The sequence below is a fragment of the Chiroxiphia lanceolata genome, chromosome 5, assembly GCF_009829145.1.
Source record: "Chiroxiphia lanceolata isolate bChiLan1 chromosome 5, bChiLan1.pri, whole genome shotgun sequence".
NCBI lineage: Eukaryota > Metazoa > Chordata > Aves > Passeriformes > Pipridae > Chiroxiphia > Chiroxiphia lanceolata.
The window spans coordinates 47,280,805-47,308,802 of NC_045641.1; the positions used below are offsets into that span (position 1 = coordinate 47,280,805).

At 39.4% G+C, this 27,998-nt stretch overlaps 1 protein-coding gene across 6 annotated transcripts; it reads left to right on the forward strand.

The window, feature by feature from the left end:
• The first annotated feature begins 71 nt into the window (after positions 1-71).
• On the forward strand, positions 72-27,993 carry TMPO (thymopoietin). 6 transcript variants are annotated; one of them, XM_032687794.1, is made up of 9 exons: positions 72-194; positions 14,291-14,417; positions 16,028-16,183; positions 17,694-17,794; positions 22,512-22,631; positions 22,743-22,838; positions 23,401-23,511; positions 24,753-24,847; positions 26,116-27,993. In XM_032687794.1, exons 1-9 carry the CDS (start codon positions 87-89, stop codon positions 26,405-26,407), a joined length of 1,206 nt encoding a protein of 401 aa, XP_032543685.1. In that variant the 5' UTR covers positions 72-86; the 3' UTR covers positions 26,408-27,993. The 6 variants fall into 6 exon arrangements, with proteins under 6 accessions (XP_032543685.1, XP_032543683.1, XP_032543684.1 ...); XM_032687792.1 differs by lacking the exon at positions 72-194 and adding an exon at positions 4,668-5,090; XM_032687795.1 differs by lacking the exon at positions 72-194 and adding an exon at positions 8,601-8,660.
• The last annotated feature ends 5 nt before the right edge of the window (positions 27,994-27,998 follow it).

Sequence of the window (27,998 nt, forward strand, 5' to 3'; positions counted from 1 at the left end):
CTAGAGTAATAAACTATGTTTACTGTGGCTCTGATTGTTTGTATCACTTTCTCTCTGGAGTCTTTCCAAACAAGTTGCATTTTTAAATGCTCAAAACTGATCACAGTATTTCAGCTGACTCAGTTTTTACCAGGTCTGAATGGACATGGAGGACTGCCTCACAGTGCTATGCTGACGGGACTTCCATTTATGCGGTTAGTCCTTTTTTTCTTTTCTTTTTTTTTCCTTTTATGGGTAATCTGTGAGATGGATGCATTTTGTATGGGATGCATAATCTGTTACATATTTCTGTGATCCCACAAAGTATCTTGTCTCTCTGCCTCACCATCCAGAGAGCTGGATGCAAGAAGTGGTGGCAATCTGCTTGCATTCCTGTACCTCTGCCAAAGCAGGTGCTCTGCTCTAAACATTCCAGTTTGTTGCCAGGCAATACCTCTGGCTTGCAGTAAGGGGTTCATCTAGTGACAATACAGAAGATCTGCTTATAGGAGCCGAAGTTTTCCGGGTGTGATTTCACACTAATATACCTAACATGAGTGCAGGTTGTCACAAAACAGTCCATCTCGCTCTGCCCTGTCCATTCCTGCCTGCACATTCCCCTCCTTCCCCTTGGATCACAACTTGCAATGGCACAGCAGCAGCTGCTGGCTCAGCGTGCAGATCCAGCAGCACAACTACTAGATCCAACATAAGAAAAGCACCAGGAGTGCGTGGGACAGGATAGAGAGCAGGATCATCCCCTTCAGCAACAACCATAAATACTAATGGCTTAGTTAAGGTTTTTGTCAGCTCTTTGGAGAGAGAGCCCATTGTCCCTAAATCAAAATAATCTAGTTATGTCTCAAAACTAAATGAAAGAATTAAATGTGCCTTAGCTATATGCAAACTCTCCCTCTCAATTTCCTACCAGTGAAGTGGGGATAGTAGTTCTCTTTAATCTCGCAGCTGTTTTATCAAGTTGACTCCATTAATTCTGGGGCACTTAAATATGCTGGTGGGTATTTGTCTCTTACCAGCATTTCAACAGCACATGTGCTTCTGTGCTTTTTGTCTCCTTCTAACTTCTAAATACTTTGTTTTTAACCCAACTGATCTCTTTATGCAGACGTTTTTTCTTATGAAATTGTTCCTAGCTAAATATAGACAATAACTTAAAGTCACATAAGCTTCAAAAAATCGTGGTGCTGAGGTGATAGCTTACACATGGTAAGCATAGCTTTGGCATTATCTCTGTCTGTGTATGATAGAAATAGATATACAAATAATTATAGTTTGGAAATGATTCAGTATAGGAAACTACCCTGAAAATTTTCCTTTTCATTCATTTGTCAGTGTACTTAGGTAGGAGCTGATACTTGTTTCCAGTCTTTGTTGGTACAGGCCTTTGACTATCACAGTGTCGGCAGTAAGAAGTTTTAAAGCAGTCGTACACATTTCTTTCCCTGCCTGGGAGCAGCTGTACAGTGCTGGACACCCCTGTATTCACCTGTCTGTGCACCATGTCAGGCAACACCACAGAGCAGCATTCCTCAGTGGCTGCCAGCTCTAGAAGTGCTCCAGAAGCAATGTGCTCCATTATAGTAAGGCATGCTTTTTTCCTTATCACTTTGCCATTTCTACTTCAGATGTTTCTAATAAAAAAGCTAGAGTTATTAGGAAGCCACCTAATTTTTCTAAATTAATCAAGAATGTGGAAAAGAAATTATTGATTCTAAAAAGTATAGTTACACTGTGCTATGATGATTAGGAAACTGCTTATTTTATTTATAGTAATGCTTTCCAGTTTCTATTGCCTTACTCAGATGGAATATCATTTTCATTGTGAAACCCGCTGTGCACCAAGACTGAATTAATACTTCATATATATAGCTTTTTTACATTTCCTTATCAGCTCAGTCTGAGGCAACGGCATATCTGTAACACTTACTGAAATGCCTTGGCTATGAACGAGTTTATAGTCTTCACAATGTTACATGTTATGAGGCAAATGTTACACAAGAATGCCAATTATACATTTATACCTCATTATGGATTAAGTGTTTTCCAAGTCCTCCAGTGAACTTAGGTTACTTTTTTGAACACACAGATATAGAAAATATATTTTTTCAGTGTATCACAACAAACTATCTCATTTTTATGGGTGGCCTTTGAGATTAGGAATTGCACACTTGGGGAAACTCAGAGCTAGAAATCTGAGACAGTTTAAGAGACATGCAATGTTTTCATGTCAAAGACGAATGTATGACTGAAAAATCTCTTTCTCAGGAAGACTAACAAATTCCAGACATTTGGGAGGGTCCTACAAAGGAAAGATTTTTGGCTTCTCCTTTCAGCATATTTCACATTTTTAGGCAAGCTTACAACAGTTTTTTTAACCACTAAAAATGGCCATAGTCTCACAACGTTTGCATTTTTTTCCCTTAGCTTCCCTTTTGTCAGCATTTATACTGACAAGAGGTAAAGTGTGACTACCTGTTTCTCGGGTAGAGGCAGGTATTCTGGTCTTTGAAAACCAGAACTTGGTGCTAGGGATAAACATTCAAATACTGGAATGCTTCACAGAAGGCACAGTAAAACAACAGTTCCATATTCTAAACAATGACGAAACAAATCCTTGGATAGGCATACGGACCACCTCACATTTGCGGGGTTTGTTCCCCACTGTAACAACATTAGAAAGATCTTTTGAGCTCGTTCATAATGGACTCATTCCCTTAGGCCCCTTGACTGCTGCCTTATGCTACAAAATGTGACTTACTTTCCTTCAAACAAAACAAACAATAAAGGTGCGGATCCTCGGCTGTATAAAGGTCTACAGGTTGCAGGTTCCAGTGTTAATCGTCATGCATGTGTACATTTTGGTGCTTTCTTATATTACTTTCCCATCTTTGCTTTGCCTGGAGAACACCTGTTGATCATATCTAGTTTCATATCTGAATAAGAAGTGAATTCTTAAAGCTAGGGGAAAGTCTATTTTTCAAGGCACCTAAAAGCTTTTTAAGCTGAAAAATACTATCTACACTTTAGTACTATCAAATTTGGAGAGGAATTAAATTTCCTTTAACCATTTCCAAAACACCTATCATTTAATATCCACGTTCCAGGAAAAATTTTGGGTAAGATATGCTGAAAAATATATAGAACCATCTAATTTGTTCTATTCACGCTTAAAAGTAAGTGATACTAGTTAATCCACATCAATACATTTTTGCTGTGTATGCTGTTAATGGAAGATGTTTCTGCCCACTGCTCAGCCTTGTTGTATAACAAACTGAATAGGTGAAGTATATACAGCACCAAGAACCAAGCACTTTCAGATAGAAGTTATAATGAACTTCAGATGATTGCCACCTCATCGAACTACTTGCACTAAATTAATTCCTCAAGCTAAACTTCTCACTTGTATTAATTAGTTTGTTACACCACACCAATTCTTCAGTGGGAAGCATCAGGCTTCCTGTGAGTGGGTCCTTGATTTGCCTCGAAATTACTTTCCACACAGATAACCCTCATCACCTTTATCTAGCTGATACTGCAGCTATGGTGAGATAAACAGGAACAACAGCCACCACGACAGTTCCATGGTGGAGCACACCCGAACAGTGGAAATCCCTCTCCTTAACAGCAATTTAAAACTCTTTCTGGAACATAAAGAGGAGTGGGTGCAAACACTAACAATCCTGTTTTAGGTCCATGACTGATGGGCAAATTAAAATATTCACATTTAAATTCTTATCTCTGATACTGGAAGGCAGTTCTCAAAAGCATAGAATATATAGTCAGTTCTAAATACTAAACCCTTCCCGTCATAAAATACAAGCAGTGCGTGTTCCCAGCAAGCAGCATGTAAGCACAGAAAGATTTAACCCGCTTGTTTAGAGACTGCAAGACTGTCTTGAAACTCAGTCCTACTTCCCCAGCAGGGACACACTCGCGAAATTTTTGAAGTCAGCTTTATAAGTAAGTAAATAAATAAATAAAATAACTACATGCCTTTCAAACTCTGCGATACTACAGATGCGATTTTTAAATTTTTTTTTTTAACATTTAAGTCATGCGACGGCAGCAGTCGCAGCAACAGATTAGCTACCGGTTTCCCGGCTGGATTTCTGCTGGAGCCCACAGCTAACGGGTCAGGCGCAGCCGAGCGCTCGGGCGGCGGCCAGCGCAGTTATCCCGGGGGAGAGCGAGCTCCTGTGTCCGCCCGGCCCGCGCTGCAGCCGGCGGGAAGTAGGGAGGGCTCCGCCAGCCCATCGCTCTGCCGAGGGGACAGCCTTGGGGGGCGGCGGCGCGGGCAGAACCGGCAGCAGGTGACCGGGATCGCTGCAGGTTACTAGGATCTCCTTAACCGCCCGCTCCGCTTCTCATTCCCTTCCTGGCAGGGGGGAACGTAGCCTGTGACCCGAGAGAGCGGTGGGGAGATCCCGGGAGAGCCCCGGGCGGCGCTGGGGGGTGGGCGGTGCCGCCGTGAGGGACAGCTCCCCCCCGCCCTACCCAGCCCCGCGCGCGAGCACCGCCCCACACGCCTCTCCCGCCCGAGCCGAATTTAAACTGCGTGACTGTCCCTCGCGCAAAGCACCAACGCTGCCGGGGCCCGCGCGCCTTGCCCCTTTGCCGCCCGGCAGCCAATAGCGGAGCCGCTTCCTTCTCCTCCCCGCCAATCGGGGCGCGGTTTATTGCCGGCTGGGAAGGAGCGCTCGTTGCGTGCGCCCGCCCGCTGTGGAGCTGGTCCCTGGCGCGGGGCAGGCGAGTCCTCCTTCTCCTCCTCCTGCTGCTCCCCCGCCCCTTCTCCCCGCGCTTTGTTGCTGCCTCTCCTGGGAGAGCGGTGGCGGCGGTGGCCGGCGGCGATGCCCGAGTTCCTGGCGGACCCGTCGGTGCTGACCAAGGAGAAGCTGAAGAGCGAGCTGATCGCTAACAATGTGAGCCTGCCGGGCGGCGAGCAGCGCAAGGACGTGTACGTGCAGCTCTACCTGCAGCACCTCACCGCCCGCAACCCGCCTGCTGTCGCGCAGCCGGACTTCTCCAGCGACGAGGAGCGGGAGCCCACACCTCTCGGCGCCCGGAGCCGCGGCGCTGCCACCGCCGGGCGGGTGAGTACAGCCGCCTCCCGCCCGCGCCGCCGCGGCTTCCCGGCAGCCTCGGGCCCGCTTTCCCGCCCGAAGGGGCGGCCGCTCTCGCCCGCCGGCCGCGGCGCGGAGACCGCGGTGAGGCACCGGGGCGCCCCGCACGGCCTCCCGCGCGGGACCGGGGCACCCTCCGGCTCGGCTGAGCGCGCGATCGTGCCCAGCGGGGACGGTCCCACCGCCCGGGGCAGAGCGGCAGCGGCCGCTGCGTCGAGCGGGGAGCTGGGCTGGAACCGCGGGTCGGTGCCGGGTGGCCGCCGACTGCGCCTCCAGATCGCGTCCCACCTTGGAGCGACTGGCCCGTGCGGGGGGGCCCCTCCAGCCGTCAGGGCCGCGCGACCGCGCGTGGGAGGGTGCGACAGCCCCCCGGTTGTAAACTGGGAAGCCTTTACTGTGGTTTGGCGGGCGGTCTCCTAAGTAGAAAATTTCGGTGTTGGAGGAACGAAGCGAGAGAACCGCGCGAGGTTGCAACTTACTCTGGGAGAGGATTCCCGTCAGCTGTCTCAGTTGTACTACAGCAATGCTACGCGCTGTAAATACCTCTAGATGAAAGGAGGAATCTGTGAGGGAACAGCTTTCACTTAATGAAGTGGACTGTTTAGTGTAAAGAGGATCTGCATAATGTAGATGTCTCGCTCGTACCTCTAAGCATGTGTTTTATAGCAAAGGGCCTCTGCTGCATGCTCAGTTTGTCCAATGTACTTGCTTTCTTAGACTTTATCATGTAAAGGAAGAGGGGGAGCTGAAGCTATTTGGAATTTTTCTCTTTGGGAAAATGTGATTTCCTTCTTAACTTTTAATAAGTGGTCTGTAAACTTGCATATATTGAGAAAGCAGTCGTGTAATTGATAATTCTAAACTGTCTAGTCTCGAGTAAGAGCTTGGATACTGATTGCCAGTTTCTGGAGTTGTAGTGTGTGTGATATTACAAGTATTTAATTGTATCTGAGATACTGTCTTTCAAAGCTCATTAGTAAAGGGAGTGCAGAGAAATTGAATCCTTTTAAGGTCTCTCATGCTTTAGCCTCCAAAAAACGTCAAAAAACAGTTCTTGAGTTAAGAAATTGAAAACTGCAACTAAAAGAGGAAGAGATTTCTAACCAAGTTATTTAGTGCTTTTTAACATCTGTCTAATTCAAACGGTTAACTGGCACTCACTGAAGTAACTTTACAGTGAACTAGACACTTTGCTGGCTTACAGTGATCTGCTGGTAGCGCTCATAAGGTGCTTTTGAGTAAAACAGGATGAGCTTGGATCTGACTTGTTTCACACTTGTTGGAGGAGGAACGTCTTGAAACTGCTGAAGTTTCTATCCTAGATCTGATTTTTCCTTTCCACAGTGCTTAAGTTTAAACAATTAAGGGTGACTTTTTTGATGTTTACAGAATGGGTGGTACTCCTACACTGCTGTTAACAATGTCTGGAAGGCTGTGTGCTATTTATGCTTATCTTGTGTATTAATATCAGAACACCGTATCATCATAACTTCCAGGACTTCAGCGAATATTCTAGTGATAGTTGTTCAGATTCGGGTCCGTTGTGCCCTGTGTTGTGTTGTTTCCCTCTGCCAAAAAATCCAACCCCAAACCAAAACACACGGAAAAATCCCAGATAATACCCGCCAAGCAAAACAAACAAACTTGGAGGACGTATGTTTGTTGCCTGCTTTGTGCAGCTTAAGTTGTTCTGAAATTGCTTGTAGCTTGATTACCTGTTGTCCCTGTTAATGCCTTCTGGCACAAGAGTGCTTTTCTGATCAGCTCTCCTTCAAGAAGAGTAATCTACCTGTCCTCAGAACGCTTGGAAGGGAGAGGTAGAGCAAAAGTAAGTCTGACATCCCAGAGGACTGGGATTCTGGTGAGGAAACAAAGCAAAATATCTTGATAAGATTAGGAGAAGGTGGAAGGGGAAGGAGACAGACCTCTGAAAAAGAAGAAACTAGAAATAAGGGGCAAAGAGAGGAAGCGGGAACTGCAAGGATTTATGGAAAGGAGGAATAAAATAAAGGAATTCCATATTACCTGTAGGTCACTTAGTAGGCTCTGGAAACAAACCTCTGTCTCTAAACTCCTCTGTGTAAATTCACTGTTCTATACTGGGCATTGCTTTTATGTTTTACATTTAAAAGGGCTAGAAAACAGTTTTTACTGGGTGCACAAGGAAATTAAAAGTACTTTATAACATGTAATGCTATAACGGCATGTTGTTAGGTTGAGATCTGAATAACAAAATTGCAGTGTTTTAATAGCTCCATATTTATGTATGTTACAGGTCTTAGAAATGGTAGTATTGGCTTGTGTACCTTGAGGGAGTTTTAAACCATTTGTTTCAAACTTTTAGGCAGTCAACTAAATATGTTTCTAGAACACCAAAATACTTGACTACATTACAAGTATATCTTTCATGGGATTAAAAAAGTGGACTCTGTTTCCTGTACCACTCTAAGAATTTACTGTTGCTTAGCTTGAAAGTTACAAAAGTTTCTGTAATCCAGGTGACTCAGTCAATGCTAGTAAAATGTTTGGAAAAGCATTTACATAGACTTGCATTTTGGAGGGTTCTGTCCCACTGTGCCTTCTCCTGCTCCTTACTTGGTATTTCTCTGGCTCTAGCTTAATATTCTACAAACTTTAAAAAAACCCACCCAAACCAAGCAATAATAAACGGTTAACAAAAACCCCAACAAACTGATTTGGGAGTGAAGACTCACCCTCGCTGTTGGAATGAATGAATGAATGCTGGATGCTTAGAGGGAGAAGCAGTAAAGGGTCAGAATCACTCTTGGAGCAGAGGAATGTTTTTTTTTTAATGGAGGAGAGGAGTAACACAAGTGAGAGACGTAACCTCGTTTTTCTGAAGTTTGTGCTTTTTCAATAGTAATACCAACACAACAGTTGTCAATGCTTAACTGTGTGCTGCCTGCTGAAGGCCAGCAGTCTTGACAGCGATTCTCTCTTGTTTAGCTTCTTTGAAAGGGTTGGGATTACAGTTAAAAAGCAGTCTGTCCTTACTTTATGGCATAGGCTGTCAAAGATCTACAAAATATATTCCTTAATATGGCTTTTGGTGTGGAAAAAAAAATATTGTAATGAGGATACTGTGTTGGCCTGAGTAAGGGTGGTCCCGGCTCGGTGGTGTTCACTGGATGGGTTTGCTGGTCATTGGGCCATTTCACAGTTCCCGTTGTTAGGAGCCAGTAGCTGTAACCCTCTCTGGTCCCGCAGCCCGCTGGAGTTGCAGTGCCCGTGTCCGTGGAGCGGTCGGAGGGTAGAGCGGGTGCGGCCGCGCTGCCGGCGGCCATGGGCGGCAGGGGGCGCTGCGGGGCCGGCGGCCCGCGGAGGAGCCGCGTGTGCGGGAGCGAGGCCGCGGCTGCTCCTGTTAGAGCTGGGTCGGAACCTTACGGGACCTGTCGGCTGACCTGCGGATCCTGAAGGGGGGAAGGCACTGCTTCTCGTGAAATGGACAAGTTCAGAGGAGTACTCTGAATATCTATGCTGCAGTCACTGAAGGCTAAACCAGGTCTCTTGATAGTGGAAGTTAGTGTTTTGACATTGCTGTAATCATTAGTCATTTTAACCTGTGTGCATTGTCATTTTAGTGTTCTTTTTTCCTAAGTTCTGGGCATTCGAGGATGCATTTGGGTGCACATTTTCTATTGATAAAAGCTGTGCAGAGACAAAACCCTATAGTTTTAATTGTGCTACAAATGATGCCTTTTGAATCCACCACTCTTTCCAGCACAGCTCTATGAATACTAAATCCAACCCAAGGATATATATCTCACTTTAGCTATACTCTTACCAGGAGAGGAAAAGCTTTTAAAACCATGCCTGTTCTTGCCTCAGTCTGATAATATTGTCTGGAAGAGTCAGCTTCTCTAGCTCTACTAATGTCTTTGAGCAACTTTTTTTCCCTGAGCTTGTTTAGCATAGTGGTACGTGAGGACAGTGTTTGGGTATGTGAGACACCTGTTTCCTGCAGGGGAAACCATCTGCATCTGGATGCTCCTGGTCTTGGTTAGTTATGGGCTGAATATCAGGACAGAGCTCAAAAGTAACTATGAAATTGCATTTTTACCTCTTTAGGACCATTGTTTTAAAACACATGCTGAAAATACTGTCTTGACACCATTGCCAAACAGGAACTGTTCAGAGCTCAGAATGTGTAGAATTATGATTTAGCTATTTGGTGTATTTCATGTCCTGGAAGAATCTCTTCTAAAACACATTGAGTGAAATTTTTCACCTTTAAAGTGATGATTTGAAAAAGATCAGTCAGATGTCTCCTCCTCAGATCTGTCAGTGAAGGTATGATGAAATCATATGGACCTGTTTGATGAAAGTTTGTAAGAGAGACCTATTAGGTAAAGATGTTTGGGTTGGTTTGTTGGTTTTTTTTGGTTTTGTTTCTTTGGGGTCTTTTTGTGCTAATTAAATAAACAAGTAAGTTAAGAGCTAGCTTCAGTCCTTTATGGTGAGAATGGTGTGGTAGTGATAATATCTGTACCTGAGGTAACTATGGCTTCAACCCCTTCCCTATTGGAAAAGAGAAGGTAAGTAAAACTGGTAATTTATGAAGATTAGGTGTGTGGAAAGTGAAACTGTGCTCAGATAGGTGAGTGAATGTAAAGCATATATGCTTACCTAGTGAAGAAATCTATTTGGTGTTCCCTGTGTGTGGCTGTATGTCTTGATTATGATGTGCCATACAAATGTGACCCAGAATACGGATTAAAACCTTTGTGGCCTTTTAAATGGCAGTCATTTGCTGGCTGAGTGACACCTGTGGGCAGTAGGGGAGAGAGTAATTCCCACCACAGCGAGAAGTCCTGCCATGCTGCTCTGCACCTTCAGACTTTCTGCAATTCTAGACTCATGAACTAAGGAGATAACCTTGTTAGAGTGCTGGGGTAATAATTTATATTTAAATAAAAGAATCCCACTGAAGTAATTTTTGTCTAGCAGTGCATGTCAGTTGTACACCAGCCAGGTCTCCAGGTCACCATTCAGTTGATTGAGCTATGAGACCCACCAGTTTGGTTTCTTGATTTGGTTTTTTGTTGTGAATTTTTACTTTTCACCTAAGTGAAAGAGAGTTGTTTCTGGAAGCAACTCTTCATTATATAGCATTCATCTGCTTTCAAAGTGGGTACATTCCCTTCACTGGAACCCAGCATCTGAAGGGAGAAGGGGTTGAAAGAGTTGAGTAGTCCCTAATCTTGTATTTAAGATTTTATTTAGGACTTTTACTGTTTACCTTTATTTAGGACTGTTACTGTACTTAGGCTTGAAAATTCTAAGTCTGGCACTTACTAGCTAGTTAAAAGGTAGTGAGTTTTTTAAGTTGTGTGTATCAGGATCTTTGAATTGCTGCTGCATAATTTCCTTTCCGTTGTTTATTTTGTCTGTCCTGTAGCTCTTGGTAAATGTTGTCTCCAGGCCTTTGAGGTTAAAAAGTTCAGTAGGATTTGGTTTTAAAAAAGAAAATTCTACTGCAGGAAATGTTTGTGTATGGTACAGAGACCTCTCTATTTCACAATGTAAGTCTATTATTAACACTTCACATATGCAGTTCCTTATCTTCACCTCTCCTAAGAAATATTTATTTGTTACCGGAGAGAAGTCTATGCAAACTGGAGAATTAAAGAGCATTCTGTTGGTGTGATTTGGCCTTTCTTTAGCCTATCTTAACCTCATTCAGAGAAACAGTAAATAGGCCCTGACTCTTTCTGCTTCTAGTGATGAAGCTGCACCTGTTTGGGATTAAAATCATTGTGTATCCTGATGTAGGTGCTGTTTAGCTTGAGATTTGAAAATGCTGCTTTTGATGATGTCTCACAGTTGTTTATATTATTTAATAGCTTCTTCAAGATGTTACTTATCTGTTTCTTTGGAATAGTGCTGGGACTAGTAAGGTGCTTGTGAAGTTTGCCTGATAAACTGGTCTGTGGCTGTTAATTTCTATTGAGCAGGAATGGCAAAGGTGAGGTAGGTAGCTTCCAAGTCTGAATTCTGATCACTTGTGTTTTCTGCTCTTGTTAATGGAAGAATGGGAAAGCTTTGTGCAGTCAAGAGATGATACTGAGAGAAGATGAACTTCTCTTGTGCTCTTGTTCTTCTGTGGCTCTAGTACTGAGAATGCTGTGTGGCAGCCCCATGGCTATAATTCACTACAGTACTTGTTTGAAGACTTGGTTCCTGGGTAATCTGAAACTGAGCCTGACAGATAATACTACCAAATTGCTGTCTCTTTGGTATGAACAAATCTCTCTCAAGTGAAGTATGCAGATCCTTTTCCATCTTTGGTTTTCTATAAAATAGAAATATGGAAATATGTTTTTAATGCTGCTAGCTCTGGATGAAATTAGATGATATTGAGATAAGGATTTATAGGTCTGGGTATATTGTTGCAAAAACATTTACATTATGTGTGAAGTGATCAGTGGCACCAAATTACTGTGGCCAATCCTGGGTATTGCCACAATCTCATTTTAAGCACTTCACCTCTGCACCACAGTAAGACAAATTTTACCAGTGGTCACCAGACCAGGAAAATGTGTATGGGTGTGTGTGCTTTTGTTGTTGTTTGATTGCTTTTTAACTTGCGGGGATAAATTTTAAAGCTAGCTCTTCTGATCTGTCTCATGGCATAGTCCAATGGACAAGTTGTCCTGATGCACAGGAAGTGTAGTGGTGCTTTATACTATAATAGTAGGGGTAATTAGAGATAATGTTGTTGCTGAGGTTAATGCTTTCATACCACAGCCAAGATATGAGAGAAATTCTTCTATCCTGCCTTACACTAGGGGCTGATCTTGTGGTCCAGTGAATGATTAAATGGCAACTTTGTACTTGTACCAGTGAAGTCATTTGCTTCTGCGCTTAGGAGAACAGGTGTTCAAAAGTAAAAGTTGTGACCTTGAAGAGCACAAGATAATCAATACATCTGGCCCAATTATTGAAGAGCACAGATTACTTTCAACTTTTTTCATCCCCTCCCTGCTCTTTTTCTCTGCCGAAACTGATTATTCTGGTGGTCTGTGTGTGACAGTAGCACAGGAAAAAGTGAAATAGTATTTGGAAGGAAAAACCAAACTCAAAGATACCATGAGATATGTGAGTTTACTTGTGTTAAAATACCATAGTACTCATTACTTGCAGTTAGATTTTTGATAGTTAATATTTCTGTACAGCATCCAGCAGAATGCTGAATAGTGCTTCTGCTGTATATTGTCATAGCATTTTCTGTGGTCTCTAAGTGATATAAAGGTAGAGACAGGTAAAATTAGGTTTCCAGTTTCTTCAAAGTGTCATTGAAAAGTTGATTTCCTGCACTATGCTAATTTTCTTCTGAAATATGGAATAGCATCTTGGTTAATCTGCTTGATGATGTGTGCAAACACCAGAGCTGTCAATAGTCTAAACAGATCTCAACAAGAAAACCCAGCATTTGTTTTGGAACTTTTTTTCTTCCCTACTGTTTAGGCAGTTCAGTAGTCCAGAAAAAATGCACTGAATATGAAATTTAAGTTAATGTGATACTTGAAATAGTGTTACGACCAGCACATTCAGAAGTGAATAAAAGTCTCATATAGCTCCAGGTTGATTGTTTTTTGTGTGCTATGTAAGTAGGCTCTGTTGCTTCAAAAAGTAATTCGGAATGGAATGATTGATAAAGGAATTGTAAATCTGTCTTTAGTCAAATCTATCACTTTAATGACTCTGTGCTTTCTTCAGACTGCTTGCAGTCTATTCCAAGAGTTCATGATAACACTTATTTTCAGCAGCTGATTTTAAGTTCATCATGCTGGGATATTCACAATCCAGGAGTTAGAGGAAAATCTGGAGTCAGTTATGTTTGGGAAATCCTCATACAGTCCCTGCTTAACTTTAAAATACTAAGATACTTGAGGCAAGACCAAGCTTACATGCAAACAAATATTGAACTGACATTAAGGCCTAGCTAGATACTGTTGACTCATGTCAGTCATCTTAGTGTTTTGGTTCTATCTTACAAAATGCAACAAGAAAAAGACATGTTAATTGTGTCTGAGTGTTATAGATTGTTTGTATTTGGAATTTTAGTCTTTGGTTAATACCAGAAAACCCAGTTAGGTTTTTGCCTCTGGGCAGCCAAGCTGAGAAAAATAATAAGTGTAGAAATTGTTCCTGTTTATATCCTGCAACTTTGAAATACAAATACAACTTGTTTCAAAGCAGTATCAAGATCGATCTTAGTTGAGAGCATGCAAATCCTAAGCATACTTTTTTATGTCTTACCTCTTCACTTTCTTCCAAGTTTTGGAGCTTGAAATGGCTGTTATAGTAGTAGGGGCTTCCCAAGTTGAAGAAATGTTATGATCACTCTGGGTTTAACGGAAACTGTTAATTTAGGAGTAGCATCTCCACAGATTATTTTGATAACCATCTATATGTGGTGGTGGTGGTGCATTGCCAAAGTAGTTTAAAGTAGTGTTGCCAGAGTTGGGTTTAAAATTTGTAAGAGCTACTGTAGCAGAGGCCTAAACAGACAGGCAGGATTTTGAAAATTTGAGATTGTTTCTGAATTTTGCCTTTCTGTCACCTGCTTTCTAATATCATATAATCTCAGAGAGAGTGCTAGGACAAGTAGGAAGAGAGGTTTTGAAAAGTAGGTTGAGAGGATGTAGATACTGAAGAACTTGTTCCATATTGTTAGAGGAGGAAATGTTAACCAACTAGGTAGAAAAATGATGGGAAGAAGTACCAATGGAACATAAATATTTGTAGTTTAGTGTAGAGATGGTGAAACAGCTAGAAACTTACTTTTTCAGTCATATGAAAGCAATCCCCTCCCATTGTATACTTGAACTTCAAATTAAAACACATGACCAGAATAATGAGTAAGAGGTGGTTTGTTTTGGTTTGGTTTTTTTTACTATAGAGGAGGTCTGTAATGGGTATTTCCTTCCTAAGTAGGAAACTTGGGCATATTTGTTTAGTAGGTGTAAATGTTTGTACTGTTTCACATAAGCTTTAGTGGTGTGGGGGGAGGGAGAATATAATGACTTTTTTCTGGGTTTATATGTTTAGTACTCTTACGACTTCTTGTTCCCTTAGAAGAAAAAGATGTGTTCTGTATTAACTGTAAACACCCTGTCTCTCGTTTCTCCCTCACACACTCACAGAAAGCTACAAAGAAAACTGACAAACCCAGGCCAGAGGAGAAAGATGATCTAGATATAACAGAGATGAGTAATGAAGACCTTCAAGAGCAACTTGTGAAGTACGGAGTAAATCCTGGCCCAATTGTAGGTAGGTCAACTGAACTAGCAAATACTCATCTGTTTAACATATTTCTCACTAAACCTCACTTGTGAGTGCTCTAAGCTCCTCTGATACAGTTACTTATTAATACCAGTGCTGTTTCAATACTACTTCCTACTTAGGATGTTTTCATTGAACTATTTACATTAAGACTTGAAGCATTGCAGTGTAGGCAAGTCTGCAGTTTGCTCCTCTTGTGCTCCAGGCCAGCTGGAGATGTTCCAACTTCTGTTCTGAAGCTGTGTAACTATTAGTTAAAGTTCAGTGCTGGGGTAATTAGGTCTTCTGATACAGAGGTTGAGATCTGGGCCCACGTAAATAGAAAATACATCTTACATAATAACCTAATAGCATTGAGAGCAGAATGAGAACAGGGAACTTCCCTTTCCCTAGAGCATTTCCTACTCACTGCATTTTGCAATAATGTTTTGCTTTGCTAATGTTTTTTTTCTGGCCCTTTGAGCCCAGCATTCTGTTCTTTGTGCTGGCCTACATCAGGAGTAGTCCTGACCCCAGCCTAATCTCCTGCCCTGAGCACTCATCTGTGATGTGGGATCCAAGTGCCTTGCCTTTCAGATTGTGCACTAGCCTAACGGCAAGGGGATTTGATTTCACAACTCTTCAAAAAAAGACTGTTGTCTGTAGCATGCTGAGTCTTCTGTGGAATGTCCTTGAAATCCTAGGTGGATGGACATGTCAGTGATGGAGACTGCAGTCCTGTATGTATTCAAAGTATTTTCAGTTAGCTGATTCTGTATGCTTTCCCATGCAACCTGTTCCTCTTGGATGGTATTCAAATCTGCAAAACTCAAGAACCTATGCAGTCCACTGGAAAGATGTTCAAATTTGGTCTAATTAAAAGCCTTTAGTTCTTAGAGGGTATGGATTCTGTTTCTTGAGTCTGCCACTTCTTTTTAAGGGTGGTTTCCTCTTATCTGAAAAATTCTAAGGTTAGATTTTTTTTTTCTGCAGTTCAGGCACCAGTCACCTCTACAGACTTTTGCCAGCACAGTCCTGACGTGGAAGTGTGTGCTAGACTTGATACCTTTTAAAGATCTGCCCTCAAAGATCAAGGGAGCCAACCTAATGGCTAGATCCAGCAAATAAAAGTTCTGTTGCTGCTTGCTTGCACCATCTCTGATGCTTATTGGACTCAATTTGCCAACAAGGCACAGGCTAAAGTTGAAGGGACATTAATTCCAGGGTAAAGGAATTAAGAGAATAGTGGTGCAATCTGCATGGAAACTGTTACCTTTGAAGTGTCAGACTCACTAAATTTTTTGTGAGGGCATAACAACTTATGTATTGCAGCATATGAAACAAAACATGTAAGAAACAGGTAAATTCCCTTTCCATTGATTTCATTTTCATAACTTTCAGTGTACAAAGAGGTCTATGGTTTATCTAAAAATTCTCTTAAACCAAAAAGTTAGAAGCCTTAGAGGCAGAGTTATGTACCTGGAGGTATGCATTATGGGCCATACAAACTGATTAAAAATAAATAATATTCCCAAGGAATATGTATCAGCCAAGTTCTATCAATCAAGTCAGGAAAGATGAAAACTGTATCTTTAGCATGTATCCTTCCTTTGTTATAGCTACTACTAGGAAACTTTATGAGAAAAAGCTGTTGAAACTGATGGAGCAAGGTCCTGAACTGAAGGAGCCTGTGCCTCTCCCAGCGATTTCAACTACTGAGAACACCAGACAGAATGGAAACAGTGATTCTGACCAGTACAGTGACAATGAAGAAGGTAGGACTAAAGTGAAACTTGCATGGGAATGATTCAAATTATATATCAATAATACTTGCAGTAGAAATACCTAAAGAGGGTATGGCCTTGCTGTTAGGTGAGGCTGTAAGGTACTGCTGTGAACCCTGTGAGTCATGTGCTTCATCACAGAGTACTAGCACAGTGATCCAGGTACCTGTTCTGGGAAAGTAAACTTTTTGCTACTGAGCTTTTATCCATTTGCCCCAGACTGGAGCCTGTAAATCTGAGAGATAGAGAACTGTGTATTAGGTGCTAAGGTGTTCTTTGCACTTCATACCGAAGTACCAGTGCAGTTTTGTCATACGGTGCTCACAGCAATTATTTGCTATGGGATATCAAATGAATGTTTGTTTATTAAACTTTTGTACTTTTTTTAATCTCTCAGTTATGACTCAATCCCTTTTATGCTCTGTTCCTTATAAATTTAGTTTGGGGTGGATTGACTGGTTGGTCCTGTGTGTGTTTTTTTTGTGGTTTTAATATCAAGTTTGTATCAAAAAAGTGTAGTGGGGGAAGTGGAACCTAAATCACACCATCGTACATCTTACAAAAAGTAAAAGTATAGGCTTTAAAGAGTGACATGAATGGAATGTTAGATGCTTATTTATAGTGTGGTTTGGTTTTGGGGGTGGGGTTGTTCTTGTTGTTTTTACAGGCATTTCTATGGAGGTAGGATAGAAAGGGTTGAATTACAGTTAGTAATTTGATTGATCTCCCTTGCATGTTTGGGCTTGTTTTTCAACTTTTCTCTCTTGCACTTTCAAGGGGGAAGGGATGTTAGAGATTGATTGATTTATTTTTGGGACAGCCAAGAGCCCAGTCACAAGTGACAGCTACCCCCTTATAGTTACATATGCTTCATCTAATTACTGAACTGTTCAAATGCTGGGGAAAAACCTCAAACCCAAACACTCCCCTTCCACGCCCACCAAAAAAAAAAAAGGTTTCTATAAATAAACCTAAATAGGTTGGTGTAATGCTATTAGAATTTTAGAAAAGCAGTGGAAATAATACATTCTCTTATTGATGACTGCTAACCACTTGCCTTTCTATGGCATCAAAACCAGAGTTTTATATAAAAGGACATCCTAAAGGAGAAACAAAGCTGACAACATCAAATGGTGTTGAAAAGCTTCAGTACCCATACTACAATCAATTGTAGAATGGTACTTCAGTTAAAGGAATTGCAATTTGATACCAGTTTCTAAATGGAACTGCTGGATTGGTCAAAGCTTATCTGAAATGTAGAATTTGTAGGACAAAATGTAAATACTTGGGTCAGTGTTTTAAAATAATTTTAAAGTTATTCAGAAGTCTTTGTTCTTCTGCATTTAATGGAGAAACATACCCGTTTCTCACAAATTTTAAGGAAATGTTAACTCAGACTTTGTTGCCTCTTAAAGTGAATTTTTATTAAAATACAGTAGGTTTCAACTAGTACAACAACCAGTAGTATTATAGAAACTAGTTATATTAAACCTGGTTGCAGATCCGAAGACTGAATTGAGGCTTGAGAAGAGAGAACCACTGAAAGCCCGGACGAAGACGCCAGTAGCACTCAAACAAAAAAGAGTTGTTGAACACAACCAGGTATGTTTAATTTAGTGGCATGTGGAATAGCTACTAACTGCAGGTGATGTGCTCACTAAACACCTTACTACTTTTAATATAATCACATTTGACTAAGTGAACTATGCAGTTTTTTTTAAAAGTTCTTTCAGAAAGCCTGTTCTAATACAGCATGAAAATCTTGTGAATTAACTATAGGTGCCATTTTTAGCCTGTCTAATTATGTTCAAAGTTTGACTTTAATGTTCTAGTCTGACTTGCCAGCTGCTATAGCACCTCCTAGAGAATAGTAGGCAACCTTAACATGTTTAGTTTTGGAAACCTGACAGGTTTTTAAGTCACATGGGCTGATGTCATCCTATGGGATGTTTGTGATCAACTCAATTTAATAAAAGCAGCAGTTTCTCAAGAAAAAGAAGTTTGGAAAAAGGGGTGGGTTTTTTATTTTTAAAAACTGTTTTTAAATACATCCATATCAAACCATGTATATATGTGGTGTGTATCTGTGGATATATGTCTGCATTTTAAATCTGTTTAATGACTCATTTAAATATAATACATGAAGTAATGTATTTCAGTATATGCCTAGGTGTGTGTTTGTATACACATATAGTAGCTATCTATATAATATTTTTTCTTCAACTATGTTTGTAGTAGCAGTACTATATAGACATGAATTTGTTTAAAAGCTGGTCCTGAGAAGAAAAATAATAAATACCAAGTTTAGATCTGGCTGTATGTACCACTTGTCCTTTACTTATCAATAATATTAGTTCTGTTGTCTCAACAAAAGAGAGATTTTACAGAAGCGCTTTAGATTTTCAAACTGCTCAATTCTGGATTTGGTAGTTGGTGGCTGATCTGTCCTTGTGATGTGACAGTGTCACTAAATACACTGTTCCCCAGCTTAGGTTAGGGGGTCTTTATGTTTTCATCTGGCCAATAAGTAGAGAGCTTTTGCTACAGTAAAGGACTTGTATAGAAAACATTCAGTAATTCAGAATCTGACTTGTTAATTGCTTGGTGTATTTTAGCAGATCACAGTGACTTTTCTGAATACTTCATGGTAAATGCTAGATACTTGCAATTTAGATAGTGTGTGTATATAAACATGCTTTTACTATGAATGTCTCTTAAAGCAGGTAACATGCTTTACCTTATTATTTTCTGTGTGATCTTGAGTAATACAGTAGAGTTATGAAGATTTATAACTAGTTCTGCTTTTTTAAATTCGATTTTTGGAGTACAAACTGAACAGATTTCACTTCTACAAATCAAAATACACATGTAATTCAACACACCAAATGTTTCTTACTTTATTCAGGGAACTTCTGCTCATGATGGTCTTCATAATGGACATCTGAATCTTTAGATTCTTGTATTTTAAGAGTTACTTTTTTTTCTAAATTGCTATTCAGCCAGAAATCCCTGCCAGATTCAGTGTAATAGAGATATTTAATTCTGCTATGAACAAACAAAAATTCTGGTCTTCAGGAACCCACTTATAGAATAAAAGGCAAGAAATATATAGTGAGGTATTTTTGTGACATTTTCAAGTGATGATTGTTAACTAAATTTTTGGTCATTCTATTTCACTGTATTAATATTATGTTATTACCTGTTTTGTCTTGCAATCTTACATGTGCAGTCTAGATGCAATATTTTGCAACTTACATATTTTAATTACCAGTAGTTAATCAAAGGAATATCACTTGATTAATCAAAAATTGATCTAATTTCAGAATTATGTCTAATTCCTCAGAAAATGTAACTCTATTTTGTTAAACCTTTTACCTTTCAACTCCTGATCTCTGTGTTAAAACAAAAAGAAACCAACAAAAAGCAACATCTGAAAAACCCCTAACAAACAGCCCTCACAAAAATTTTCTTGAAGCCAAGAACAGCTCAATGATTTTGGCTAGCAAATGTGCGCAGTTATATATTTGATGAGAATAAAACCTGAAGATGGAGAAGTTTGGAGGTTTTTTCCTGCTGTGGAATCGGATCTTAGGTTTTCAGCTAGTATGTCAAGGGACTATACTTGTTTTGCAGAATTATTGCAGTTGTCATGCACTGTGTGGCATTGGCTTAAAGATTATGAGGCTCTGAAGAGTGGTGGGCAGTGTGGTGTGAGCAGACTTCCTAGTTACTTCTAGGTACTGTGCAGGCCTAGTTTTAACCCAGACATAGACAGCTGACAAGATTGTCCTTTGGCAAAGATAGGTGTTGCTTTTCTCTTGAGAAGAGAGTGCAAATAGATAGTCACTAAGCAGACTGCTGCAAGAGAAATTGGGTGGGGAGGTTGAACAGGCTTATGGACCTTACCAGTTAGTTAGCAGTGGAGGGCTGGATGAACTTTAGCTCAGCTGTTTGTCTTTAATTATGTTTAATTAGCTCCTCATAGTGAACTGGAAAAGTTGGCAGAAAACCCTAACTTGAATTCCCCCTTCTAATCTAGTAGGTGAATATAGAATTCAAACTCTCTCTCTACATATATACTCTCAGGCCTCAGTAAATGGCAGTGGACAGAAAGAGGCAGGCTAAACAATAAATTTTAAAGAGTAAAGTGCAACTACTCTCTCTCCTTGAGACATTGTAAAGTGACATTCCGCATGTGCCATGTTCCCCTCCTCCTTCCTGAATTTTTGGTTTTTTTGCCTACCTGGATTGTTGGTTTATTAAAAATAAAACATGCAGCATTACAGCTGCTGACATACAAATTTTATGTGGCACACACCCAATAAAAAGCTTTGTAAATGATAACTGAGGTGAAGTCATAATCTGTAGCTTCGCTGCTCGTGAGTAGTATGACAGTTAAAAGCACATGCTGAATAGTGCTCGCATACCACACCATTGTAGCTTCTCTGGTTATGTAGATGTCGGTGTACCTAAACAAGTGTTACATTCTAATAGGACTAGAGGCCTGCTCAGTTGACAGTGAGGATAACCATAACTATAGACAACATTTTTTCTTTTTTTTTTTTTTTTTATTATTTTGTTTGTTGACTGTGCTGTGCTAAAGTATGGTTGGGTCATAAGCAGTAGATTCTTGTTTCTTCCTAGACTCTTCATGCAAGAAAAAAATTGAACCTTGGTACTTAAAACATATGACTGAAGCATCTGGAGAACACAGAGAGGCAGTTATTAGTGAAGTACTTTTAACTTATCATTAGAAGATAAGTAATTCCTAGTCAAACAGTCTGGAAGGGGGAGCTCTCCACTATTAGGATGAGAGAATTGTCTTACTGCCTTCTTTAGTGGACTGTGTTTGAGTAGAACCACTCTGAAATTAGTATTGTTCCCAAAGCTTCTAAAGAACACCTCTCAAGTAAAAAGTGTATGAGGTTGAGGTGGGGAGCCATGATTGTAGGTTGCAGATTAAACGTTTCTTAAGGAAGAGAGGACAGTGTCTGGTGAATATTTAAAGAGGAGTTGTAAGATGTTTCATCAGAAGTCTGCTTAAATGGTAAAGAAATTTTGAGAATTAGGCCAAAATCTACAATTCTATATAAAACAGCTGAATCTGTTGGGACCTGAGGTCTGTACATTTGTTTTTTTAAAGTACTTAAGTGATTTTGGAATAAAGTGAAAGAAACGCTTGTGCTCCCTCTGCTGGGTATGTAGTTGCTATAATATAGAACTCATCACAGAATCATAAAACTGCTCAGCTTCTAGTTTCACTGTCCCCTCTCAATAAATAAATACTTTTCAGCCTGTTCTCTCAACACATTGTTTTGGGGCTGATGGTGTTCCAGTGAAGTTATTTCTGCTGTTGGACCTGTAACTGACACTTGCACCAGTGTGCCTAACGTTGATCAGAACTGAGTGTGACTTCCAGAAACTCGGTAATACATGAGGTGTTAATGAGGTGTTAATTTGCAAAGATTTCAGTTATAACAAAGTAACAATTTTTATTTCTAAACTTAACCAAATAAAAAGGAAAATCTTATATGTAATCTAGAAGAAGCAGGTCTTCATTTCCCCTTCCCTCCTGGGATTAGTTTTGAGGAGGATATTTTTCTTGAGCATAAAACTTGAAAGAAAGCCTAGGGAGTGATCTGTGTTTGTTAATAGCTATAAGAGTTTGACGTTTTCTGTTGTTACTTAGATTTGTAAAGATTTGTGTCAGGCTTGATCTTTTAAGCCTATTGTTATGTGAGAATTTTTAGTTTCACCTCTCTATGTGGAACCTTTTAAGATTATAAAGTATCTCCACATGACCCCTGTGGAGACCCCTGGAGATTAGTTCCTGTTGACATGTAGGTGGCTGTGCATAAACCATTCCTATCTTTGCTTGAGACAATAGAGCCCTATCTGTGTAGAGAAGAAGGAGATGCTTTCTGCTTATGCTCATAGATTTTTTTTTTTGGTGTGTTTGTGTGTAGGCAGGTAATGTAATGGGCCTGAAAGCTTCATGTTGTCTGCCTATGACTTCATGTGACTACTCACAGTATTAGTTAGCTCACTCTATTGCAGTGAGCAAATTAGCAGATTTTACTGTTGGGCATTATCTACTCAGTTCTGCATTTAAACGGTAATGTGCTCTAATGTTGTAAGTATTGTGGTCAACTCTACTAATCTAGCAGGCTATTCATTATTGAATGTGTTAGGATCTATTTTTTTTGATCATAGACGTATTTCTTTTGGAGTATGCATGCTATTTTAGCTTTTGGTTGTGAGTATCCAATGTTGGCAGCTGGTTTTCATGTATGTGATCATGTGTTTGATGCTTGAATAGACCTATTCTCAAGATGAAGTTACTGAGACTGTCTGGACAAGTGGATCTTCAAAAAGTGGACCTCTCCAGGCATTTTCTAGGGAGTCTACAAGAGTGTCAAGAAGAACACCAAGAAAAAGGGTGATGAGAGGCTTATTTTAAGACAAGCTTTTTTTTTTTTTCCTTCTCACTGTTAGGGTCCCAGTGGCTATTTTATTCAATTGTTTTCTTTTGTTTGTTTTAAACAAACAGGTGGAAGCTACAGCACAGTTGCCTATAGATGATGCTGTAATATCAGAGAGTACTCCCATAGCTGAAACTATATTGACTTCAAGCAACGAGACCCTAGTAAATATGCTTAGTAAATATGTTTAATCAATGGTGCAAGTGGCATTCTTCTGTAATGTGTCTTCACTGACAGAATCATTCTGTTTTGGACAGATGAAATACTGTTTTAAGGAAAGTAAGACTATTCAGTAGTCTTGAAACTACATATTCAGTGTCTGGTTTAGTACCTAATGCTGTTCACTTTGAAATGGGACCAGATAGACACCTAGGTCCCATCTGATGTCTTCTTGGGGGGAGGGTTGAAAAGAACCAAGTTAAAAGCTTAGATATTTTTCTTAATTTATTTAAGTACATGCGGAATATTTGCTTTTAAGTTTGGCTTTTCTCGTGAACTAAATAGCTTTTATGTTTCTCAATGGCTTAAAAGAAACTGCTTGGAATGATAAGCTGTATGTTTCCTGTGCTTATTTCGGAGTATCTGTTGCATAACCTTCTTGAGTTAACTCCTAACATGCATATATTCAATGCACATAAAGGTTTTGTTGTTTGGTTCTGCCACCTTGCCCCCTTTCATTTTGTATCTTGGCTGTCTCTGAGTTTGAACAATTTTGAATCTCGGCAGGTTGTCAATAGGTTGCCTGGAAATTTCAAGCATGCAGCTCCTACGCTGTCAGTCAGTGAACTCTCAGACATGCCCAGAAGAACACCAAAGAAACCACTGATGACAGCTGAAGTAAATAAATTAAAACTTAGATTGCTCTTGCTTACTCTTTGTGAAAAAAATTCTTGTGTGTATGTGCTTACTTCTGAGTACAGAGGGGGTGGAGGATATCATTGCCCAGGTGACAGTCAATATAAATTAGTGTTGTCACATGACATGAGAGAGTATAAACTTATTTTTATCTTCCCCTTTCATATTTGGGGTGTGTGTGTGTGAAAATCTTTTTTTTTTTTCTTTTTCCTCAGACAAATATGTTTTGATGTGTTATTTCTCTGCTGCTCTTTTTCTGAACAAAATAAAGATTTTGTTTTTCTTTTAAATTCTTTGAATAGCTCAAAATAGAGCAGAATTGGGCCATCTACCTTTGATCTTGTAGATCAGCCTATCCTGAAAAAACACAATGTTGTGCTTTAATTTAGGGAATCAAGCAGTAGGATTACTTTAGACCAAACACCTGAATTAAAAAGGCATCTGTAGATTCCTGTCAGTTATCAAGAAAGAAAATAATTCTTTTACTGTTAACCTATTCAAGCTGTCAAAACTATATCTCTTGGAGAACTGTCTAAAGCACCTGCAAGTATATGTAATTGTGTTAATGTAATACTGTAATATTCTGGAATTTTACATTGCAAGATAATGCTTGTCTGAATTTAAATGGAGTTCATTGCTTTGTGTAGTTACTGTAGAAAAAAATTCTGTTAACACTTCATTTACAATATGACTGGAACATAGACTTATTTATCAAATAGAAGGTTGTGGGAAAACTTGATGTTCTATTCCAAGCTGCTGATGTTTTTTTCTGTCAGTATTTTACTGTGCTATTACAGCAAGAAGAGACAGATTACCCACATCAGTGCCTTTTTAATCATGTTCACTACAACCAATGTTGTGATCTGCTCAACACAGCCATGATAGAGGTGATGGTTAAGTTTTTGGTTTTTGGTTTTTTTTTTTGGTCATCTACATCATTGGCTGACAGGTGTATAGTATGTATACAATATATTCTTTATCTTAAAGGAAACTGAGGAGATCTCTGAATGCTTTAAGATACCAAAAGTGACCAGACTTCTGCCAATAATTAAGGTTAAATGAAATTCTTAAACCCAAGAATTAAACTTCTTGGGTATCACTGGGTGACTCATTCATTCTTACAAATTGCACATGGTTATGGTCACTGAGATAGCTATGCAGATGCTTTTTGTTTTTCTTTCTGCTTTGTCTGCTTGGCCTCTAACTGTTTTTTGGCTTCCTAGGTGCTGGAGAGAACTGCTACAGAAGAAAGAAGAGTAGAAAGGGATATTCTGAAAGAAATGTTCCCATATGAAGCATCAACACCTACAGGAATTAGGTATTTCTAAGGTTTATGGGGGCTTATTTGTCGGTTCTCTTAAACCAGTTTAAGCTGAATTATATCAGTATAATCTTTTGATTATATTGATAGATTTCTGAGGAACAGTTTTCGCACTTTAGCTCAATGACATTTTTGATGACCACCTAGTTCTTCTGTTCTATATACAAGTTTTGTTAGCCAAAATAGCTCGTTCTTTATTTAAACTGGGGGAGGGAAAACAGGGTAGTACTATAATAGGAATTATTATTGGAACTTCTGAGTGCTGGAAGTTAAAGGGAAAGGGCTTTTCTGTGGTCATGACTTGCAGCATTTAAGTTTTTGGCTAGATGCAGCTCCATTAGGCCTGCTGTTAAATTAACGTAAAAAGTATATTTGAGTTTTCTTTCGCAGAGCCAAAAAGAATTTTCACATACCCTACCTTTTTCTTTAAGTAGCAGTCCTGTTGTAGTCAAAGATTACTCTTAGCATGAATAAGATGGCATCTAGGAAGGGCTATTACATTTTTGTGTGCAACTTTATATTTAAACAAAAATTGAAGCAACCCTATGGTTAATTAGGCAATTCAAAAAACTCTGCCCTGTTTAGAGAATGAGAAGGTTTCCTTGTGTTAAGATGTGAAATCATCTCCTGTGTTTCCAACATATTAATTTTAGCTTCAAATTAAACTGCAGTTGCATAAAGTCTGAACGATAAGGAAAATATACAGTACCAGTTACTACTTCTGTGGTGTGTTGCTGACCACTCAGGTTTGCTTTCTCTTGTTTTTGAGGTCTAGTTAAATCTATACTATTTTTAAAATAAAAATTATGCATGTATACTCCTTGTCGATAAGGACTTGGCAATGTATGTGGTGTTTTTAATCCTTACTGCTTTGTCTTCTGGCTCTGTATATTGGCTTAGCCATTAGAATATATTTTATTGGCCAGAGATAATCTTATGTTTAGAAATTCCTGCAAGGCTGCATAAGTGATCATTAAAGAAGCAAATAGAGACGCTTCCTCGAGTTTTATTGCCAGTTATGATCCTTTTATGTGGATAGGGTAAAGTGGCATTTGAGAGTTTTTTAAGGGGTGTTTGTTTGAACGCTGAATGATTAACTTTAACATATCTATGATTACTATTTTGGGAGTTTGATGGATATTTCAGGTACTGAATTCAGCAGAAATAATTTAGTTCTTTAATTATACTAAAACTTTCCTGTGTACTTTTGATTGCTCTTCTAAATATGCAATATTTCAATTTGGTTTTTTTTTTTTAATTAACAGTGCTAGCTGCCGTAGACCAATCAAAGGAGCTGCTAGCCGACCTATAGAGCACAGTGACTTCAGAATGGATGAAAGTTTCTCTAAGTATGTTGAAAAATATGGTACCTCGGCTGACATCAAGTCGGAGAAACTACCAACAAAAAAAGAACGGTCCATTCCCCTGTGGATAAAAGTTCTTCTCTTTGTTGTTGTTTCAGTCTTCCTGTTTTTGGTTTATCAGTCAATGGAAACTAATCAAGGAAATCCTTTCTCTAAATACCTGAATATTGTCTCTCCGGGCAGTGCCAAATGAGTATCTTTCTGAAAGGCACACCCGATTTGATCTCCTATTTTTAATTGTAGAGAACTCTTCTGCCCTCTCATCGGCTCAAGGACTTCTTACAAATAATGTGATTTGGAACTTGATAAATTGGATAAATGAAGAAAGATAATATTAAATGGACATCGGTAACTTTCTGGACTTTGGACTAGTAGGAGATCACTGCCATAGGAGTAACATTTTTTTAAATCTTTGAACTTTTTGTAGGCTTTATTTTTTTAATGTGGACATCATTTAAATTCACTTTTGAGAAAATGTATATTTGTTTTTGCAAGAACTTGGAAGCTGAGAAGGGCAAAAATGTAGTAAAATGTGAAGCTGTGTTTTTAAAGCTTTTCCTTTGTACAGAAAAGAAGTTGTACTTCTATCTCTAGATTATAGTGGAGGAGGATTTTAACATGGGATAAAGGGAAATGCATTTCTGTATGCATTTTTTCAGTAACAATTTGAATTTGATCTCTTAGGGTGTAGAGAGAGTACAACAACCTTTTCTGTAGATTACTGTAACTTTTTAGTAAATGTAACTGTAAACCTGTTTGCATTTCTGTAAAAGTCTTAGTATCATATTAGTAACTGTTTAAGTGTAACTTCATTTAAATGTATCCCTTCATTTTAGTGCTTACAGTGTTGTAGGAGCTGAATACAAAACTAATTGGCAAGAGATGTCTTAGAGGAACTTATTTATTAGTAATGTGTGGAAAATAAAAATTGCATCAATATAATTTGCTACTAAAATGCTTTTTTGGGTCAAGGTTATCTGAAGTAGTCTAAATTCCAATTTAAGCAGTGGTCTTTTTTTCTTTTTTAAAAAAGCGAGGTCTTTCCAACACAGCTTTATGTGATTATCTTTGAGTATTCACGTAGAGAAGTATTCTCAAAGTGTGAAAATTCCATATGAAGTTTTATTCTTGTATGAAGAGGGCATTGCTGCATTTTCTGCTACAGTTTCATCTTCTAAGGTGAGATTTACTACTTTCATGCAGTTGACTATTTTTCTCAGTGGAAGCATGCTGAAACACTCTCTATTGTGTAACTTGGTTGAGCAGGCAGCTGACTTCACTACTACCAATGAAGAGTGATAAGCAACAATTTTTTTAAAGTGAATGTATACATTTTTGGTGTGCTTAAATCTGCAGCATACAGATGTTAAGTCTTATTGCTTGGTACAAAATTGCAATAAATCATACTACTTATTCTTAAAGTGCTACTTATAAAACGCTGAGAACATTAGTTAATAGTCAATATCTTTTTACTCTAGGTACAATTATTGTGTAGACTATAGCAATGGGGGAGCTTTACTTTCTGTGAACTTTGGGACAAACATGGTAATTTGTAGCAGAGCAATAGGTTTGGGGGTTTTTTTCCTGTTTAATTTTTTTTTCCTTCTAAACTGCTTTTTTGAGTAATCTAAATAGCTAAACTTGTGTCCATCCTATAGAAAATTGTAACATAAGACATTCACTTTTGGTGTCAAAAATGCAGAAAAATAAAAATGATTTTAATGTGTGGATTTTCCTTATCAAAATAAATGCATTGCTGAAAGGCAGGAAAAGCAAGACAACTG

What these genes read in the sequence shown, in the direction of transcription:
- TMPO (XM_032687792.1), top strand. Translation starts at nt 4,848, where the DNA reads ATGCCCGAGTTCCTGGCGGACCCGTCGGTGCTGACCAAGGAGAAGCTG. An exon ending in AAATCCTGGCCCAATTGTAG is followed by an intron (nt 14,418 to 16,027) that starts GTAGGTCAACTG and finishes CCTTTGTTATAG; the next exon opens with CTACTACTAGGAAACTTTAT. An exon ending in TCAACACCTACAGGAATTAG is followed by an intron (nt 24,848 to 26,115) that starts GTATTTCTAAGG and finishes TTTAATTAACAG; the next exon opens with TGCTAGCTGCCGTAGACCAA.